This window comes from Mesoplodon bidens (genome assembly GCF_964165515.1).
Source record: "Mesoplodon bidens genome assembly, chromosome: 10".
NCBI lineage: Eukaryota > Metazoa > Chordata > Mammalia > Artiodactyla > Ziphiidae > Mesoplodon > Mesoplodon bidens.
The window spans coordinates 32,432,387-32,454,266 of NC_138172.1; the positions used below are offsets into that span (position 1 = coordinate 32,432,387).

The 21,880-nt window shown below is 44.6% G+C and overlaps 1 protein-coding gene across 1 annotated transcript in view; it reads left to right on the forward strand.

Moving 5' to 3' along the window:
- IL17RD (interleukin 17 receptor D) overlaps window positions 1–20,960 on the forward strand; it is a 67,511-nt gene extending 46,551 nt beyond the window's left edge. The window contains exons 4-13 of the mRNA XM_081247243.1: window positions 3,283–3,401; window positions 3,912–4,032; window positions 6,011–6,055; window positions 6,141–6,292; window positions 7,529–7,594; window positions 8,471–8,525; window positions 9,216–9,326; window positions 10,111–10,295; window positions 12,667–13,612; window positions 14,576–20,960. Coding sequence (XP_081103369.1) covers window positions 3,283–3,401; window positions 3,912–4,032; window positions 6,011–6,055; window positions 6,141–6,292; window positions 7,529–7,594; window positions 8,471–8,525; window positions 9,216–9,326; window positions 10,111–10,295; window positions 12,667–13,612; window positions 14,576–14,688 — 1,913 coding nt within the window. The 3' untranslated portion in view covers window positions 14,689–20,960. The remainder of the gene's footprint in view (window positions 1–3,282; window positions 3,402–3,911; window positions 4,033–6,010; window positions 6,056–6,140; window positions 6,293–7,528; window positions 7,595–8,470; window positions 8,526–9,215; window positions 9,327–10,110; window positions 10,296–12,666; window positions 13,613–14,575) is intronic.
- The last annotated feature ends 920 nt before the right edge of the window (window positions 20,961–21,880 follow it).

Below are 21,880 nucleotides of genomic sequence, written 5' to 3' on the forward strand. Positions count from 1 at the left end.
CACTTTGCTCTACAGCAGAAACTAGCACAACATTGTAAATCAACTATACTCCAATAAAAGTTAAAAAAAAACAAACCAAAAACAAATATTGAGGGTGGAAATGTAAAATGGCACAACCACTTTGGAAAACGTTTTTGTATTTTCCTAAACAGTTAAACATGCATTACCACATGATCCAGCCATTTGACTACTATTTACCCAGGAGAAAGGAAAGCATATGTCCATACAAAGACTTGTACACAAACGTTCATAGCAGCTTTGTTTTTAATTGTCCAAAACTGGAAGTAACCTGAATGTCCATCAGCACATGAACCGATACACAAACTGTGGTACATTCATACAGTGGAACACTACCCAGCAATGAAAAGGAGTGGAACAGTGATATACCTAACAACATGGATGAATTTCAAAGTAATTTTTCTGAGTGAAATCAGCAAGACAAAAAAGTGCATGCTGAGTGATGACACATTCAATAAAATACAAACAAAGCTTTAGTGGCAAAAAGCAGGTTGGTGATTGCCTGGGAACAGGGGTGGGAGGGACTCTGAAGAGGCATGAGGAAGACTTGGGAGGTGATAGATAAGTTCATTATCTTGATTGTGATGACAGTTTCATGGGTGTACATATATGTCAAAGTGTATGCAATTGTTCTCTGTAATATGAAATTAATTGTATGCCAACTATGCCTCAATAAACCTGTTAAGAGTAAAAAAAAAGAAAAAAGAAAGAAAAAAGAAAAAGAATTAGAGACACACATGGTACATTTCTAAAGAGAGCTCTTAAAAAACAGTGGCTGTTTTTATCATCATCAGAACCTGGTCCTCAGGTCTGCTCCTTGGACATTGCCACCGAATCTTAGAATTAAAAAAAAAAAATCTGGGGCTTCCCTGGTGGCGCAGTGGTTGAGAGTCTGCCTGCCGATGCAGGGGGTATGGGTTCGTGCCCCGGTCCGGGAAGATCCCACATGCCGCAGAGCATCTGGGCCCGTGAGCCATGGCCGCTGAGCCTGTGCTCCGCAACGGGAGAGGCCACAGCAGTGAGAGGCCCGCGTATCGCAAAAAAAAAAAAATCTGACCGAGGGAAAAGTAAAATAAATTCTGAATTTCTTAATCTGAATGAGATAAATCTCAGAGGAACCAGATTCAGTACAGAGACAGGGAGGATGGATCAGACCTGTGGGCCTGATTCACTAATCCATGTAAATACTGCTGGGTCTGAACCCAATGGGTTTTCCAAAAAGAACATTACCTTAACATTTAAAAAGAAAAATATCCTCTGTGGATAAGAGAGAAGTAGTCATTCCAACATAAGCCTAAACGGTTAAGGGGTTGGCCTGACACATTGCAGGCTCCCTCTGTAGAATGAAAGTAAGAGATGTGAGGAAAACGGAAATGTGGAACAGTGAAGGCAGAAAGATGTGCTTTTTCTGCATGATGGTTTGTGGGTGGGAATGGCTGGACAGGTTCTATCAGTGTCTATGAGGTTCTAACAAGGAGACTCCTTGGGAGACAGAAAAACATATGGGTTAAGAGCACTCTGGGTTTGATCCCATCTCTGCCATTTAATCCCTCTGTGACCCTGGGCAAGTCATTTAGTGTCTGTATACCTTGGCTTCCTCATCTATAAAGTGGGGACAATAATACTTCCTCCTGTGGTTGTGAGGATTTTATGGGTAAGTTCCTTTACGGGAAACTGCCGTATAAAATTGCTAAACATTATATCACTACAAGATGTTAATAGTATTGTGATACAGGTGTTACTATGATATAAGATTTACATTTACTGCCTCTACTTCCACTCCCATACTCGGTATAGTGGTTTTCTAGGCAGGTCTTTTAAAGATAAGAACTAGAATCATCCACTCCCACCCCAGCTGATGAGTTTTTATGTAATTGTGAGATGTACAGTCTTATAATCATATTAATCACCTGGCTTTTGTTAAACAGTTCTGGGGACATTGCATGAATTAAATCTTAGTATAAATAATAAGGATTTGTTCAGAAGTCTTTGGGGGGAATGGGGGATCTCAAAAGACAAGTTCCTGTGAGCTACTAAATAGTTGCTGGTCAAAAGCCTTAGATCTTGTCAGCATGTGTGAATCTCGGACTGTGGATCAGCCAGCACTCAGCCCCGCAGGAAGCTTTGTACTTGAAATAATACAACATGGCAGGGTCCGCACTTGCACACTCTGTCCTCTGACCCCCTAAATGGCGAAGCTCTAATTGTAGCTCCTTTGCCTTTCCCACCATAAAATATGTGCTCTTCATTAAATAATTACAGGATTGGAGAACCTATTCGAAAGAGAAAAAGATTTCCCTGGCCTTTGCCATTGATAATTTTCCCACCTGGTTAATTGCATCCTGTGTAATTATTCTTGCCCTGGGAGGGGAAGGGTTGAAAATGTCTCCTTGTCTAGTGTTCCGAAAGAATGCGAAATCGATATCTCACCAATTGAGGCCGGCTTCGGGGAGCTCCAGCTGCAGTTGGACCACTCCAGTCTCCATGGGATACGAAGCCCCAGTACCGGCTCTCGTGGCCATCAGAGCTTAATCCTTTTGAAAGCAGCTAGTTGGACGTGCAGCAGGGGAAGCTCAGGTGGCGGGAGGCTGGGCCGGTGCCTTTCAGCGGCGCTGTGGGCGTCTCGGGGCCTCTGAGGGCTGTATGAAGAGCACACACTGGGCAGCTCTTGGGTGTCGGCCTTTCAGGCATGATTAGAGCAAGAACTGCTTTGTAACTCACATAGGCATTCTCCTAAACTATTTAATCTCAAGCCTAGGAACCCCTTGTGTGCAGACACACACTTTGTTGGGAATTTTCTCGGTTGCTCAGTGAAACATGCAAGCAAATATAGGACTAAAATGAAAAGTATTTGAAACATGGTTTGGGGGAGTCCCTGGTCAGCATTGGGAATGATCATCAGCTGAATACACCTTGTTTAATGACCTAGAAATTATATATTCCACTGCAGACTTTTATGATCAATTGTGACTTGAGTCTAAATATATGAACCCTAATGTCATAGAGGCAATGGGTGTTTGTGCACTGGCTGGCTGGATGAGAGATTTATTAATTAGTAGTGGTGGGACAGAGAAAATCACCTGGCCTGTACCAGAGGAATGCAGGGTATTTATTTTTCCTTTCTGTAAGCTCAGATATTCTGGCTAGAGTTAGAATTCCTTTAACTCTGTTGTGTAGGTGGAGAGGATGGTAATCTTGGAGGAAGGGAAGTGCGTTCAGAAGTAATTAGGTCCACTTTTAATAAAAGCATTCTGCTTTGCTTAGGCATCGAATTCCTAAAAGGATTTCGGGTAATACTGGAGGAGCTGAAGTCAGAGGGAAGACAGTGCCAACAACTGATTCTAAAGGACCCGAAGCAGCTCAACAGTAGCTTCAAACGAACTGTAAGTCACACGCGGGGAATGTGCTCCTGAAGACACACCATTGTTCTGGGGGCTGAATGGTCTATTGAAAGCCTGTGAAACTGGAGGAGAAGGAGTTGTGGGGTCCACCCCACCTGCCAAGGTGGGCGATCCTGCTCTGCACTCCCAGAAACCCTCCAGCACCTCTTGGTGGTAAACAAACACACCTCTCGGGTTACACACTGGAGCAGCAGTCCTGGAAGGTGGCTTTGAGCCTTCAGGAGTGGATGTAGGCTCCTCCCCACCAACTTTGTGCCACAGCTTCATTGCCAAAGAACAGACAGCGGTGCCCATCTTCCTTTTCAGTTAGGGGTCCAAACCTAAACTTGGTCCAGAAAGGAAACTTTCTGGACTTCCTCCTTCCCCCCCGGCAACACGTCCCCCAGCCCTAGAACTGTGTCTGCATGACCGTCAGGGCAGACCGGAGCTCTCGCCTGGTGGAGGGATGGGTGATTTCTCCGTGACATCACGTGTATTTTTGTTTCCTTTTAGGGAGTGGAATCTCAACCTTTCCTGAATATGAAATTTGAAACAGATTACTTTGTAAAGATTGTCCCTTTTCCTTCCATTAAAAATGAAAGCAATTATCACCCTTTCTTCTTCAGAACCCGCAGTGAGTATGGTCTTTCCTGCCTGTTTCCCGTGGGGAGACATTTCTCCTGCTTTTAATGACTTTTTGACAGAGATGTGTTCAAGAGCACATGAAATACTAGTATGAAACTAGCATGGGGAAGAGAAAAAGCATCCAGAAAAGCAATTTTTAGAATTAAGATTTGGCCCAGACAGTGTGAATCTAACCAGAGACACCCATTCCTGGCTTGTTCTGGAGTAGACATGGTGGTTGATTTTTTTGAAGGTGCTGTAAGATAGCCATGTATTAAAATACTTTGATTTTAAAAAGACGGAATAAAAAATATAAGTTGATTTCAAGGTAAAGGGTAGAGCATGAAATGATTCTATCGTGTACCTGTCATCAGGAGGTTGGCCTCTGTGAGTGATGCCTGTCATTTTCAGGATTAGATTAAGAAAATTAAGCAGTATCCCTGAGGTTACCTCGTTCTAGAAAGTTTATTTATTTAACATCTATGTTAAATAAATGCTTTCCAAATATTAATGCTCTGTTCTAAACATTTTCCAAATAGTAATGCCGTTTACCTCCATAACAACCCTCCAAAGAATTTAATCTTACCATCCCCACTTATTAGATGTGGAATCACACATAGAGAGGTTAAAGGCCTGTTGGGAGCTGGGATTTGAACCCCAAGGAGCCTGACTTGAGCGTACACACTCTCAAGCCAACCATGCTGGATTCCCTTCTCTGTCTGGCTCTCCCTTTCCATCTGTTCTGCACACGGTGTGGTGTGCCTTTCCTCAGCCTGAATTGCTGATGAATTTGGTGCCCAGGCATTCTGGACCCCAGTGTTTCCCTCTTGCCTTCTTGGTCCATCTTTCCAGGCCTTGGATGGTTGTCCAATCTGACACCCCCTCCTATGTGGCCTGCTTGCCGTCCTCATCCCTCTGTGATGTCTTTGTTCTCAACGTCAGCCTACATCCATGCTTCCCTTTGCAGAATTCTTACTCTGGTTGTTTTCTTCTTTTCTTTTTTTTTTAAACTGTGATTGTTTTCTATGCGGCAAAGTCATTTCATAACAGTTGATTTCATTTTCTTAATTAAAATAAGATTCCACAGGGCAGAGACCATGTACATTTTATAGCGTCTTTCAATGTCTTACACATAACAACCAGATAGAGGACTCAAAGAATGTGTTTATGGAAAGCTTGCTTAAATCAAAACTCGCCTACTTTAAGATTTAATTTTCCTTATTGGAATCAATGTCTATTTTGGGGTGAGGCAGGTGGTGCATTTATCACCATTTCAGTGCATTGTGACCTTGATGCTGCCTTTGATTTTCTTGGCATTGTAAGATCATTTTCCAGACGGTTCTCCCTGGGTTAGCAACATGGCATATAGCACCTCTCTTGTGTTTTTATCGCATTTAAATCCTATTTCAAAGCTACTGCCTTTGCTGCCTGGTTTTCAGTACTGTTGCTACTACTTAGTAGATGCCTGGATGTCATTTTTAGATTCCATCAAAAAGATTCCATCAAAAATATTCCATCAAAAGTTAGAGTGCTAGCTAAGGTTAAAATAACCTCAAGATAAATTATCAGGATCACTCTAAAGTTCTCTTGTGCCTAAACAGTCTACAGTTGCTGGGGCAGGGGCTGGCATTATTTCTGTCTACAGCTAAAACAGAGCCCCCATGGGGCAGAAGCATGAACACAGGTCTCGCTGCCTTTGGCCTTGAGATTATCTAATGCTTAAGAAGCTTTTAAAATCTGGCTGACTTTCATATTGTTTCCATTTATGTGGCATAAAGTGAACTGCATTAATACTTTATATTATACAGTTCAAATTTTCATAAGATACAACTGAGCTATACTGAAAATCACTGTTGAGTTGCTGCAGTTGATGCATTTTACATTCTTTCCAGCAATACCCAGTGCCATATATTTATATTGTATTGAATTGTTGGATGAGGAAAATGTCAAACTGTACTAAAACTAAAAATATGCATCTTTCTTAATAGCCTGTGACCTGCTATTGCAGCCGGACAACCTGGCCTGTAAACCCTGTAAGTATAGCTGTCCTTGTTTGTCAAGTCTCTAGGGGTGTCAGGGCAGCCTCGGGGTGCTCACTCTGGTCCTTCCTCCTCCCAGTCTGGAAGCCTCGGAACCTCAACATCACCCAGCACGGTTCAGACATGCAGGTGTCCTTCGACCACGCACCCCATGCCTTTGGCTTCCGTTTCTTCTATCTTCATTATAAGCTCAAGCACGAAGGACCCTTCAAGCGAAAGACCTGTAAACAGGTGAGCTGCTAGGTGTGCATAAAGGAATACTCTGTGTTTTAAAATGACCCCTGGGGCCCTGGAATTTGGATGGTTCAATGTGAACATTAGGCTTTGTGGATTCTGAGCTGTCAGTAGATACTCCAAAATGTTATCACTGGGTGCGTCTCAGGGCCATCCTGAGTCATCCCTCACTCCCTAGTTATCCCTACCCTAGCTGTCCCAGTGGAGATGTAGCAGATAAAGTATTACCAAGGAACTGAAACAATGAAGTAGTTGTGGTCTATTCTATATTTTAATTTTTAATATTTATTTATTTGGCTGTGCCAGGTCTTAGTTTTAGCATGCAGGATCTAGTTCCCTGACCAGGGATCGAACCCGGGCCCCCTGCACTGGGAGCGTGGAGTCTTATCCGCTGCACCATCAGGGAAGTCCCTGTTCTTCCATATTTTAAGCATGAATCAGGTGCTTACTGTGTGCCAGTTACCAAGCTTTGTGGTCATTGAATCCTTACAGCTCAATGGAACAAAGGATGCTGTTATCCCCACTTTAGAGCTGGGGAACCTGTGGCCCAGGGAGGTCACCTGAACTGCTGCTGAAAGCCTCACAGCTAGTAAGTGAGAAAAACCTCATCTAGGAGCCAAGCCACTAGCATGTCAGTGGCTAGTGATTTTACAAAGAGGCCAAGGTGAAGTAGAAATTCAGTAACCAAGTTCTTAAACTAGAGGTGGTGGTGGTGGGGGGGAATATTTCATGGAAGTTCACAAGACTGCTAGATTACCCCATGAGAGCACCAAGAGAGGTTTTTGGTCATAGTGGCAGAAGTAGATATGCTCCTGTGTGTCGAGTTTTGTTTTCCTGCTGGCTCTCACCTCAGTCACTGACCTTCCGCTCAAGTTAAAATTATGGCAAATAAAATATGCCCAAACATGGAAGTGTAGTTTCTTTCCCCATCCTTTTATTAAGTAAAAGGCATCCTAATTGGTTTCTTTGTCTTCAAATAAAAAATTGCTGCTCAGGGCACCACCAGCCAAGCATAGAATATGACAGGGGTCCCAGGCTCTCCTGGGCCTTTTATCAAAATGAAGTTCAGATACCCTGGCAGATAAGCACAGTTGCTTTCTGTTCCAACTGACATCTTCTGAAAACATGATTGAAACTGGTGGCAAGTCTTCTTCAGTTCTAGGACAGAAGAGAGGGATCCCGATGACCTTTATCTAAGAAGAAAGTTTTAAAGTGTTATTTGTTTCTTTGCAGGAGCAAAACACAGAGACAACTAGCTGCCTCCTTCAAAATGTATCTCCTGGGGATTATATAATTGAGGTACGTACAACTCAAGAAAGCCCTATTATTTTTATTCTTTTTAAATTTTATTGAAGTATAGTTGATTTACAATATTGTGTTAATTTTTGTTGTACAGCAAAGTGACTCAGTTATAAATATATATATATTCTTTTTTTTAATTAAAAAAATTTTTTTGGCTATGCTGCATGGCGGGTGGGATCTTAGTTCCCTTACCAGGGATTGAACCCACGCCCCCTGCAGTGGAAGCATGGAGCCCCAAACACTGGACTGCCAGGGAATTCCCTATATATTCTTATTTACTTATTTATTCTTTCATTCATTCATTCATTTATTCATTTATTGGCTGAGTCGGGTCTTAGTTGCGGCATGTGGGATCTTTCACTGTGGCATGTGAGCGTCTCTCACGGGCTCCAGAGCGCAGGCTCCAGAGTGCATGGGCCCTGTAGTTGCGGCATGCGACCTCTCTAGTTGAGGTGTGCAGGCTCAGTAGTTGTGGGCTTAGTTGCCCCGCGGCGTGTGGGATCTTAGTTCCCCGACCAGGGATTGAACCGGCATCCCCTGCCTTGGAAGATGGAGTCTTAACCACTGAACCACCAGGGAAGTCCCTATATTCTTTTTCATATTCTTTTCCATTACGGTTTATCACAGGATATTGAATATAGTTCCCTGTGCTATATAGTAGGACTTCGTTGTTTATCCATCCTATATGTATTGGTATTGGTTAGTATATATAGAGATGTATCTGACTATTAATATCTAATCTCAGCTTGAAAATGATCACAGACCGCAGCAGCTCTCCTCTCCCTCGCCCCACTGCCCACAGATGGAAGAATGAATGAAATCTGTTGAGATGCTATCACTTAAAAAAGTAATACAGCATCCTCTGTTTTGCAGCTGGTGGATGACACTAATATGACAAGAAAAGTGATGCATTATGCCTTAAAACCAGGTAAGATTTTGTTTGTTTATTGGAAATGCTGCCTCTGGACTACAGAGTGGACCAAGGTATTTGATACTTTCTGTACTTCATGGTTTACAAAAAGAAAACACTTGAGCTCCTCACTCTTTTTTTTTTTTTTTTTTGTGGTATGCGGGCTTCTCACTGTTGTGGCCTCTCCCGTTGCGGAGCACAGGCAGGCCCAGCCGCTCCGCGGCATGTGGGATCTTCCTGGACCGGGGCACAAACCCGTGTCTCCTCTATCAGCAGGCGGACTCTCAACCACTGCGCCACCAGGGAAGCCCTTGAGAGCCTCACTCTTAAATGATATTCCATCAAATCTGACTTTCCTTCTACCCTAATGTTGATGCCCGGAAGATCAAAGCCAGGGTGTTGTGTGTGTTGCTGGGACTAAATAAATAGTCAATTGTCCTCAGAAGAAAAGTGGTGGGAGGGGAGATTTCCCTAGGCAAATTCTCACTCAGAGGTATTTATTGTCTCAGCAGACTCTAACTACTGAATTGTCTTCTACAGTCTTTTAAAATGAATACTTTTATAATCACCAAATCAGTACTAGAGAAAAGTGGTCAAGGAGTCTTAGAACCTGTTATGTGGCTTATGTTTAAAAATGAAAAAAAATTGTTTCTCTTTGAACCTGTTACACTGCTGAAGTCTAAAAGCCTTCCCTTTGACATTTCCCAGTGTATTCCCAGTGGGCTGGGCCCATCAGAGCTGTTGCCATCACTGTGCCCCTGGTTGTCATATCGGCATTTGCGACGCTCTTCACGGTGATGTGCCGCAAGAAGCAGCAAGGTATATCTTTGTGTGGTGTGTTCTTCCCATATTGGCAGGTCTAGGGCCAACAGAGGGAGACCGGGAGCACTTGGTCCCTCCAGGCAGGCGGCGGGGAAGCCACACAGCTCATGTAGTGAGTTCCCTGGCTGCTATAGCTCCCAGAATTAAAAACTTTGACTTTGAACCTCAGGAGCCACTAAAAAGACAGGCATAGTTCTCTTAAACTCAGGATGTTAAATTCAGGAGCATAAAGGAAGACTAAAGGTGTGAGTAAGGGGAGAGGTAGGGCTTTATCACTTATAAAAGTCTGACGTCGGGAGAGAAGCTGCTGGGGAACTTAGAAATATATCTTAATCTGAGTGGCGGTTACACAGGTGTATTCTTAGATAAAATTTATTGAGATGTACTCTTAAGATTTATGGACTTTACCTTTGTAATTTGTACAAAAAAAAAAACCTTCAATGAAAGTTTTTTTGTTTTAAAGAAGGTCACCTCTGCTGATGCTTAATGATCTAGTAGGTGCACTCAGTTGCAAGAGGGTGGGGTGGTGCTGCAGTGCTCTTGGCTTGCCCGAGGTCAATTTCAGGTGAAGAACAAATTTTGTCCATTTTTGGCTCCACTGCAGAAACTAGCTGTCCCATTCCCAGAGGTGACCCAAGGGGCTAGTGGAATTAGGGAGCTGGGAGTGCTCTAGGTGACATGGTGACTGTTATTTCTTGAAGACAGCATTAGGTCCCGAGTCATAGGGAACAGGACAGAGCTTTGCTCGTGGGCGCCAACCCTATCTTCTTTTCCACTTTAGAAAATATATATTCACATTTAGATGAAGAGAGTTCTGAGTCCTCCACGTACATCACAGCACTTCCCAGGGAGAGGCTCCGGCCACGGCCCAAGGTCTTCCTCTGCTATTCCAGTAAAGATGGCCAGAATCACATGAACGTCGTCCAGTGTTTTGCTTACTTCCTCCAGGACTTCTGTGGCTGTGAGGTGAGGAATCTAAAGTCTTTTCTCTTTTTCTGGGCGGGACATGTGCGAAATGCCTAGCTTCCAAACTAGGGTCAGCCTTGCACTCTTCTTTCAGCCTGGCCTACCTGTCACCAGCACTAAATGTTTGCTGACACTTAGTTCTAACCCTGTCATACTCCTGCTCAAAAGCCTTGAGTGGCACCCACCTGGCAGGAAGTGTTTTAAGCATTAAAAAGACCTCGGGGGAATGGGGGACAGGATGGTGGAGGAAATGGCAGCTGTCCTGGGAGCATGCAATGGGGCTGGTGGGAGGAGGTCACTCAAGACATCCTGGAGAGCACTGGAGGGTCAAAGAAAGAATGGCAAGTAAAGAGGCGAGTTTAGACAGCTTTTGTGGGGAGTTTGGCTAATAAGGGAAAACAGTAATATGTTAAGTACTCAAATGGTCTCCTCTGGTTTCTTGCCTGTTCTCTTGAGTTAAGCTGTTAATATGTAGCTTTTCTATAATGTCATAGTGTTCGTTTTAGAGTGAAGTTTGAAGCTCTCATGGAAGGTACACTGTTTCTTACAAATGCAAGAATTGTACAATAATTGTGTAATTGGAAGTTATTTGTGCTTTGAAACTGAGGACTGGTGGGTTTCTTAGACTCTCTTCACATGGTGAGGCTGTCCCCTAGTGTCAGTTAAGCATGTTTACAAGGCTGGCCGGGTTTCCTAATATATGAAGGTCTAGACGTTGGCAGATCAGCCTGTGTACTGAAAAACTGGTGGCACACAGTCTTCAGATACTGACAACCCTTCTGCTCTACTTTGTAAGTGACTAGCCTCGGGGGCGGGGGGGGGGAAAGCCTTCCAGTTATGAGTGTAATAGAAAATTTGGAATCTAGAAAAGGATGACAAATTTCAAAATGGATGGTAATCTTAACCTGGAGAATAGAGGAACCATAGTTAAAACTGCTGTATTTCCTTCCAGTCTTTTTCTGCATAGATGAACTCATACATATAGTTTTGCATTTTGGATGGATTGGAATGATCTTTTTCTGTTTCTTCACTCAGTAACTTTTTACACTCTTAGCAGTTCTCTGTAAACAGCAGTTTTAAACAGACTCTTGATCCATATTAATGAGTCACCATAATTGAGTTTTTTCAAATTGTTAAACATCTCATTATTTCAATTTTGCCCCATTCCAGTGGTAGATACCTGGAAATGGAATTGCTGGGTCAGATAGGAACATTTTTAAAGTGCTTGGTATATATTCCCAGTTAGCTTTCAGAATGCATAATGTTAGTGAGAATTAAGGAAAATGTAAGACAATTCAGGATTATTTTCAGCAACTGGAGGGATGTTGGGGGCTTTCTTCCCTTGGTAACACTTTAGAGCAAAAGAGGAAGGCAAAGTCATTTCAGAGCCCCCTTCCACATAAGGGACTGTGGCTGCCACGTTCGGGCATAGGCACTGAGAGTTAATTTCTGAACTACAGAAGGAAAGAGGCTGATACAATTGCCGAGACGTTTTCAGCAGAATCAGATGAAGATGGTCTGAGAAGGTGAAGCCCTCTGAGGGGCCACGCATACCTTGTGTTCTTTTCTTTGTCAGTGCCCCACCCCAAACTCCCTATGAGACCTCCCCTTGGGGTTAAAGGCCTCGTAGGGGCCTCGTAGGGGCCTCGTAGGGACGTGGCCCTGTAGACTACTGAGAAGTGGTGAGAGCTGCCGGTCACTCCAAGTGAGTGAACCAGAATGGCCATGTTACGGCAGCTCATCACCTTCCTCTCCATGCACTGATCACCTGGTAAACAGCAGGCTGACCCCGGGGCTGTGTGAGAGGCCAGGGAGGTCCTCTTTGTCAGTCACACTCTGTCATTGAGTCAGCCAGCAGCATGGGCGGGTGACTCTGGCATCCAGACCTGAACCCCATTTCCCAGCCCACTTTGAGATCCCTCACCCACACCCGTCTATCACCACCTTCCAGCTCTCTCTCCAGGATTTGCCCCCCCATCCAGGCAGCCTCACTCATCAGATAGACCCACGCCCACTGCCTCTGTATTCCATGCTCCCTATCACACTCTAATAAGTCAGTTGAAGGCCCCACATGTGATACGTAACTTCGGTGGGTTGCTAGATGCTCTGTGCTTCTGTCTCTTCACTTGTAGGGTGGGAGTGGTAACGATCCCACATTATGCTAAAATGAGGGCATGATACAGAGGGCCTGTGTGTGATGGTCGCCCATGGAATGTTAGCTGTTCCTTGGAACTGGGCAACCCGAAGCCTGCATATAGCAGTGCTAGTAATGATTTGGGGCAGATGATGTGCCCTTCTTGTAACATTCCCATTCTTGTCACTCGACTCTCTAAGCTGTATAGGTGAGTGAGGTTCCCTGTTCACTTTCCAGGTCGCTCTGGACTTGTGGGAAGACTTCAGCCTCTGCAGAGAAGGGCAGAGGGAATGGGTCATCCAGAAGATCCACGAGTCCCAGTTCATCATCGTGGTGTGTTCCAAAGGCATGAAATACTTCGTAGATAAGAAGAACTACAAGCACAAAGGAGGCGCCGGAGGCGCCCGAGGCTCGGGGAAAGGGGAGCTCTTCCTGGTGGCGGTGTCTACCATCGCTGAGAAGCTCCGTCAAGCCAAGCAGAGCTCATCCACGGCGCTCAGCAAGTTCATCGCCGTCTACTTCGATTATTCCTGCGAGGGAGACGTTCCCGGCGTCCTGGACCTGAGCACCAAGTACAAACTCATGGACCACGTTCCCCAGCTCTGCTCCCACCTGCATTCCCAGGACCTCAGCCCCCAGGAGCCGGGGCTGCAGCCCGGACGCATTAGCAGGAGGAACTACTTCCGGAGCAAATCGGGCCGCTCGCTATACGTCGCCATTTGCAACATGCACCAGTTTATCGACGAGGAGCCTGACTGGTTTGAGAAGCAGTTTGTTCCCTTCCATCTCCCCCCACTCCGCTACCGGGAGCCGGTTCTGAAGAAGTTTGACTCAGGCTTGGTTTTAAACGAAGTCCTGTGCAAGCCAGGGCCGGAGAGCGACTTCTGTCTCAAGGCCGAGGCCGCTGGCTCCGGGGCGCCGGCCGACCCGCACTCTGAGGGCCCGCAGTTCGGCCCGGACGAAGACGCGGAGGCCGGGCCCGTTCCGGGCGCCAGCGCGGTCCTGCGGCCCCTGCTGCACGCAGTGAAAGCCGCCGGCCCCTCAGACATGCCACGGGACTCGGGCATCTACGACTCGTCCGTGCCTTCGTCCGAGTTGTCCCTGCCCCTAATGGAAGGGCTCTCCACGGACCAAACGGAGACGTCTTCGCTGACGGAGAGCTTGTCGTCCTCTTCAGGCCTGGGTAAGGCGCGCGGGAGCCGGGTGGGTCGGTGGGTCGGGTTCCTGATGCACTCCACGGCCTTGCCCCATGAGTCCAAAATCCAGGAAAGCTTTTTGCTAATTTCGGTGCAAATTTATTCGGCAGCCCGATGGGAAATAACAAAACTCCATGCATAGTCTCTACTGATCCCAGGTAATGGGAATGTTCACATGTGTGAGCTGCAGAAATACTGTTGATAAATTATGGTGAGCTGCCTGGTACCATCTTATGTAATATACAGTATGTTCATTATGTCACCTTTCTAAACTGTGAAAACATCTGAATGCCAAAACACACTGGGCCCGGGACTTCCCTGGTGGTCTAGTGGTTAAGACTTCACCTTCCAATGCAGGGGGTGCCGGTTAGATCTCTGGTCAGGGAGCTAAGATCCCACATGCCTCGTGGCCAAGAAAACCAGAACAAAACAGAAGCAATATTGTAACAAATTCAGTAAAGACTTAAAAAAAAATACTGTAAAACCAAACCAAACCAAACACATTGGTCCCCAAGGGTGTCAGATGAGGGTCTGTGGACCTGTATCTTTGTTGGGACTTGTGATGTTCACCACCCCCACCTTCCCAAGTCTTTAAAGCCACATGTATTGAACCTGGGGTTCACAGGGCACAGTATTCTCTCCATCCTATCTCAGCACAGGCTCCAGGTAGGAGGGCCTGCTTCCCCAGGGAACCCTCACAGGATGCTGTCTGGAGCTACTCTTACTGTGCCTATGACTAGTTGGAGTCATGCATGCAAACCCTGTATCCTCAGCTAAGGGAACTAGAACCTGTTAGCAGGGTGCGAATGCCCAGTCTTGAGCTGACTGGGATGCCTGCCTCACTTGTACAAAGTGTGTGGTTCAAACCCAGATCCAGCTTCGTTCTGGCCTGAGTGTCCAGCCCACTGAAGTGCAATGACATGTGGTTCTGCCCTCTCTTCTTTCCTTAGGTGAGGAGGACCCTCCCGCCCTTCCTTCCAAGCTCCTCGCCTCTGGGGCATGCAAAGCAGAACCTGGTTGCTGCAGCTACACTGGTGAACTCCACGCGGTCGCTCCTTTGTAACGAAACGAAGAGTCTAAGCATTGCCACTTTAGCTGCCGCCTCTCTCTGGTTCCCCAGCTCGTCTCTCTGGGTACGTGGCCCACTTGGAGCTGAGGTCTCTTACAAGGATATTCAGAATGAAATCCTGGCCAGTACTTGCTGTCCTTGCCTCTCTTCTCTACCAGGTATATTGGCAGTCTCCAGTTTTCTGAAACCATGTGGAGCTCTGAAAGGCATGTCCATTATGTCTGACAGCAGCTTGCCATGTTGGGTCAGACTGGATTAGAGCCAATTCTGAGAGGTAGGGAGGAAACATGTAAAGAGAAACAGGAAAATGCCCACACTGATTGTTCAGACTTAATTTATCTGTGCAAACTTTGCCTATTCACTATTGGCTACTTTGATTTGAAATGCTTTGTGGAAAAAGCACTTTTGGTGCCACTACAGCCATGGAAATCAAGTGCCAGTCTCTCTGGAATCCATGTTGTTATAGATGTTCTTTTCCATTTTTGATGTGGAATTTATGATACCATTTACAATGCCATGGGTGTTAAAAAAGCTGTGAGTCAAAGGTCAAGAAGGTGACTGAATATTCAATCACCTTTCATAAAAATGAGTTTTTATGTATTAGCGGGTGGCATATCTGGCAGAGGAGGGAGCCGCAGGGCCAGGCTGACCAAGTAGACTATTCTTTCTGAGATGGGTTGGTCAATGTGCAGAAGGCACCAGGGCCACATCTTGATCTGAATAGGCATCATGGAGGGGCCAGATCTCCCTGCGAGGTTTCCCGTGGTTATATTTACTGTGCTGAATCTCAGATGTTGGTGCCTGGAAGTTTATTTTTAAGAGACTGATACCCAACTGGGCTGTATTACTGGAAGTTGTAATTTTTGCTTTGGTTGGCCTCTGGTCTAAAGCTGTGTCCGGAATGTTAGGGATCCGAATCCACTGACATACGGCAGTAGGTGGAGGTGGTAGTCACTTAATCTGCTGAACTTGTTTTGACTAATGACAAACCTCTTTTTAAGAAGGTGAAAAGGAAGGGATTGTTACAAAGATGAGTATGCTCTTTGAGTATCATCTTTGGAAGACATGGGACCTGAAATCATTAAATTCTTGAATCTTAAAGTACTCCCCCCACAGCCCAGCCTGTGAATCAGTTTTCACTTTGTTTTTGTTGTACTTACCCAATGAAAGATTTGTCCCTTGTGCTCCATTCTGCCAAAAATAGGTATTGAGAACTTAAGAGGAAAGAATTTGCTTTAAAAAGGAGAAGTAAATGTTTTGTTTTTATGAATGACTTCTGTACAGAATTTTTGTTTCCAAAGGGAAAATACTTGTTCCCTCCTCCTCCCCGTGACCTTGAGGGGGAGTGAGTGTCTTTTTCCACCTTTCTCATAGATGCTGCTGGATTTTGGCACCCTGTTTTCTCAGCACCCCTACCAGGGACCCTGGTTTTCACTGCTTCACCATATAGGACCAGTGTTAAGCAGGGACACTGAGAAACATCCCAAGGCCGGATGGGAAGTAGAGAGGGCAGGACTTTTCCTTCCAGGCTCATGCCCAGCAGGTGGGGAAGGGAAGGTTTGCCCCCCTGATGGAAAGAAGAAGTTTGCATTTATCTTTGATGCAAATGCCACACTCCCTGCTCTGTAAAGGCAGCTGGCAGCTTCTTGGGAAAAGAACGTGCTTGTCTGTTCTCTGGCATCAAGTTTCCTGCAGCTGCTCTGAGGGAGAGACAAGTGGGCTGCAGAACTGTCTCCCCCATAAAACCAGGCATCTTGTTGGAGAAGAGATGTTCCATGTTGTCACCGTGGAATCTGAGATGAGCACAGAGCTCCTGCCCACACGTGACTGTCCTGCCATTCCATTGTTGGCATATGTTCTGTGAAGGAGATTGGTCAGTCCTATTAATGTACGAAAATTCACTTTGGAACATTTTCAGAGTGATTTCTTATTGAAGCCAAGAAATGGTGCATGCCCCAAAGGAACCATTAGGCGCTGCCTTAGGATGGATACTCAACTTTGCACATGAAAGGAGGCATCTCTGAGAAAGTGGCCCCAGGGACAGTGTGGAGGACTGGAGAGGAAACATCAACTGGACTCCATGAGCGTGGGCAGCGAGCTTGCTAAATAAGCTCACTTATTATGAAAATAGAAGGGAAAATTGTGATAGTCCCAAAATCAGGTGATGCTTTAGTTTGGATTTAGGGTTTGGGTACTTATTTTGAAATACAAATGATTGTGATGTTCAGCAGAATCAAACTTTTTTTTTTTTTTTTTTTTGCGGTACGCGGGCCTCTCACCGCTGTGGCCTCTCTCGCCGCGGAGCACAGGCTCCGGATGCGCAGGCCCAGTGGCCACAGCCCACAGGCCCAGCTGCTCCACGGCATGTGGGATCTTCCCGGACCGGGGCACGAACCTGTGTCCCCTGCATCGGCAGGCGGACTCTCAACCACTGCGCCACCAGGGAAGCCCCTCAAACTCTATTTTACCAAGTATTGAAATGACAGCATAAATGCCCAAATCTGAATAGTTGAGAAGTTCAACTCCCTGGTTTTATTAGTTTCACCTTTCTTTTTTAACCCTCCCATCTCATGCTGCGAATAAAACATTTATTTTAAGCAGAGCTGCATTTTTGACTCACAAATGGAGTGGACAGTGAAAATGATAGGACAGAATTCAGATAAAGGTTCTGCCAAGTCACAGGCGTTTAGACATTGGGGAAACAAGAACTAGAATATAGGGATGATCTTAATGAAAGGCCTTCATCCTGAGAGCAAAAGGCTCTGTGGCTCTGATGGTGTCCTCTGTACAGGAGACCAGTGCAGGTAGTTGAAGTTAGGGAGCTAGTTGTTTATCTTAACTCACCAATGCCCTACACATCTGACGCATCTGACACATTAGCATTTGACACAGTCAGCTTTGCTAAGAGAGTGACCAAGGAGGTGAAAGCCCAGGAAAAGGTATGTTCTTCTCTCAGGTCAGCTACAAGCAACAGGGACTACCTGGATGGGCCCAGCCCAGTCATACTGGGGCAGGAGTCCTCTAGAGGGCTGAGTTCTGGGCCTTTGAGGCATATCGATCTCCGGAGAGAATGAGAAGTCACTCAGGTCCAGGCCCAGGTACTTAGGTGGGTGACCCAGCCAGGTAATAGTATTTTGAGCCCCAAATGAGATGGGGCAGTAAATCATCAGACAGAGTTTTTGGTTGACATATTAATAATAACTGAGGACAGTCCCAGATCAGAAGTTCAAAAAATGCCCTAGGCAATGATGACATCGTTGGAATCAATGTATAGTAATTTAAGTTCATGTATGTTTGTCACAGTTTAGTCATGCTACTTTATAGCTACTAGTGTCATTTAAAAAAAACCCTAGTCTCAGGTTACCTCATTTAAGCACAGATAAACAGGAAAACTGTTGCCCCAAAGTTGTGGGGTTATGTGATTTTCAGAACTTTTCCTTTTTTCAGAGTTGAGTATCTTTTCCTTTAGAAGAGACAAAGGAAGGAAAAGGCTATTTTATTCCCAGAGAAGAAATGTCACACTTTTCTCCCTAAAGAGAGAAAACCCTGCAGTCCCCAAGCACCTCAACACTAATTTGGCTCTTTGGGTCTTTATTGGAGGGAGGTGGACAATGCCAATGAGAAGATTATTAGCCTTTTCTTTTTTATGTTGTTGGTAAAGAGTGCTGCTCTTATTTAACAGATGCTGTTCCTTCAGGGGGCCCCACTGTAGCAAGTGTTATGATAAATAAGGTGTAATGATAAATGACAGTGACATGCTCTCTCGGTGTCAGAGAGACAATAGGGCATAGTGGGGACTGTGGCAAATGGACACCCTCTGTCCCACCTGCAGGGAGCAGCCAGTCCAGTCACTTGTGACCATGCAGTGTTTCCTGATTGTCCCATTTTTCAAGAGAACCTGAGAATCTGGATGTTTACATGAAAAATTCTGATTTTTTTTTTTTAGTATTGACAACTAAATTAAAAACAAAATTTTAAATTGAATTCAGGCCCAATGGGACAGATGGGTGGACCTGATTTGGCCCGATGGCTGTCAGTTTGCCCCCTCTACTTATAAGATTTGAAAAGAAAGGCATCCATGGTAATTACAGATGTCTGGTGCCACCAGAAAATGCTCTTACTAAATGCAGCCGGGAGCTAGATTGCTTTTTTTACCCATTGCTCCCCTAAAGAAATTTGATATGATTGTGAATATATTTGAAATCTTTTGATTGCTTCTTCACACTTCATGATGTCTTAAGAAAAAGGCAAGCCAGTTGTTAATTTCAAAATCAGCTTTGTGTTCTCCCAATTTAACAAATATGACACTTGGAGCAATTTCATTTAAACTCCACAACCTGAAGGACCTTATTTATAGTTTTAGCTCTTGGCTTAATCACTGTTTTAGATGATGTGTAATTCTGAGCTTAAGCCAAGACCTAATAAGGAAAGCAGGCATTGTGAAGGTAGGGCAAGGAATCCTGAGTGTCCACTAGAGCCAGGTATGCTTTGTCTTCTGTTTTAAATGATCTGTGAATTGATCTGTTTTGGAGGTGTGCAACTGTATACGGAGATATCAGTTAGAGTCCTTATGGGTGTTGGGTCATCCTTGCTATATCACCTCCTTTCCAGGGTCAGGGTGAAAATAAAAAGAAGTCTGATTGTAAGCCAATAGCTTTGATTCCGATTTCAGAGCTTTGTGGGTGACAGAAAGTTTGAATTATCTGGCATGTACCCCCCTGGTGTCAGACAGGGCTGTGCATGAATTATTTCAGACATGTGGCTGTGGATGGGATTCTGGATTTTCAGTGAAGGAGAGTCTGTAACCTACCCTGCTGATCAGATAGTTCTTTGTACATCTTCCTTATAGAAATTCAAACCAGCCTTCCTTTGTTCAGCATGTAGTGGGAAAAGAACAGCTGGTCACCTTCCGTGTATTTGAAAACCACAGTGAAGTCATCGCTCTGGTGTTTTTACTTCAGTGATAAATAATCCCACCCCTACTCGTTCCTCACAGCTCGTTTTCCAAGGGCTTAATAATTTTCACGGCTCTTCTGTTTCTCAGCTTCACACTCAGTTTAGTTGCCCAAATAGAAGGTGGTGCCTTATTCACATTGGTGCCTTGTGAAGACCAAGCTCAGGATGGGGATTAACAGAGAAATTCTTATGTACCCTGCTTCTCTTACTACTTAAAAATACAAAGGCACTTTTAAAAAATGGTATATCACCTGAATTCATTTTGTGAGTTGATTACCACAATTTTTTTTCTTGGCAATAGTTTTCTGTCATATATGGGTATTTTTCCCCTCTTGTGTTCAAACACTTGGTGCTTATTCCTGATGTGTCTAATGTCATTCCTGAGCTTCTTCAAGATACTCTTCAAGACCAGCTCTTACCTTCTGAGTGGCAGCCACCCCTCATTTCCAATTTTGGATTCTATTTTTATGTATCTCTAGGCATTACTTTTAATTCATGACTCACAGTATTATTAACTGGTGCAGACTTCAGTTTAGCCACAGGTGAAATAGCAGTTGCTAAGGGCTAATTTGCTAAGAGGTTGAGTGAGGACCTCTTGGGAATTTTGGTCAGTTGTCTTCCCTCCTGCTGTTCGGCTCCTCTCCAAAATTCAGCGAGGACCACAGACTCCTCAAAGGGCTTTTCCATTTCTAAAGGGCTGGAGCCATAGCTCTGAATTGACGAAGCACTGTGGTTTGCACAAGCAGAAGTCTGACAAAAGCAAACCATTATGACTGCATATGTGATGATTTATCAAAGACGATTTCAGTTGAGAAGATTCAAAGAAGCTATCTTCTGTTTGTATGTGACATAGACAAAGTTGGCTGCTCCAGTCATTAGATGAAAAGTTACAATTGGATGATGCTAATGTGTAATCGTATGTTATTTTTAACAAGAGTCTTTTTTTATGTCTTAAGAAAAAAATGTAGTGAGTTTGGAGAGAGCAAAAACTTTTGTAAAAACCAAATGTATTCATTTAGAGAGTAGGTAACTTCTATTGTCACTGTTGGTTTGTTTTGTTTTGTTTTTCACTGCAGAAGCTCCCTGCTACTATGTTCTGGGGGGAAAGCCTGTGGAACAGTGGTTATTGCCATTGTCTTTGTTTCATCTTTAAGTTTCTCTTTTGTGAGGTTTGGTGGAGTAGTGAGCACTGACTGGCAGACTGTAGCAGTATGCTGTATTTTTACATTGAAAATGTTATCATCTTATTTGATTTGTACATAACTCTGTAAATAGTAGACCACAGCTGACATTTGTAAAATGTTTTTGTACCGTAGAATTTCTGCATCAAATAAAATGTTTTAAGATTGTGATGGCTCATTTTTCTAGATCGTGTTTCCTATTTCCTGAATAGCTGGGATTCCTAGCACAATGTTCTGTGGGCTCTCCCTCTGAGAAGGAGAGAGATTATGCAGGGTGAGGAGGCCAGGGTAGCTGGTCTGTCTTGTACTTTAGAGAAAGTGAACCTGCTGCCCTTGACCCTTTACCTCCCCCTCCATTGGGCAGGTGCCTGTTGTCTCCATGGCGTCTGGAGCAGGGACAGGGATACTTACCTCAAGGAGACATTTGACTCTCAGAACAATGGACTTTCTTTGCAGAAATTTGAAAAGAAGTTGACGGACACTGAAATTTGGGAGCCACAAATTTCCTGTCATTCAGAAAGAAGAAGGTGCCTGTGCATTCTTCCGACAGAAGTTCTCTCATCTCCTGTGCGCCCAGTGCTCTGTAAGTTAAATTCTTGGTGTACATCAACTTTGGGGTCTCATTTTTGAGATTCTGAGGCCCAGAATTGGGTAACTTTGCCGAGGGCACAAAGAAGAAGTCAGCAGCACTGGGATTCATACGTCTGATTGAATCATCCTTACTCCTAATCAATGGGCTATACCGTTTCTCAACATAATGTATAAGGAGAAGAACGAACCTTGAGTAGCAAGTTAACAGTGAATTGCTTTCCTCCTCAGTCCAAATGTTGAGAGTAAATCTGGTTTAGAGGTTAAGCAGATGGATCTAAAAGGACTCCATTGGAAGAATCTCATTAGGCAGATACTGCAGTAAGTGAATTCCTCTTTTCTGTTAGTGGGGAAAAATAATCCTCTTTGGATAGCACAAGAAGCCCTAATTTTTACCATGGTATTAGAAAGCAGAGTCCATTTTTACAGCTGTTTAGGGTTCTTAAAATTGCCAACATTTC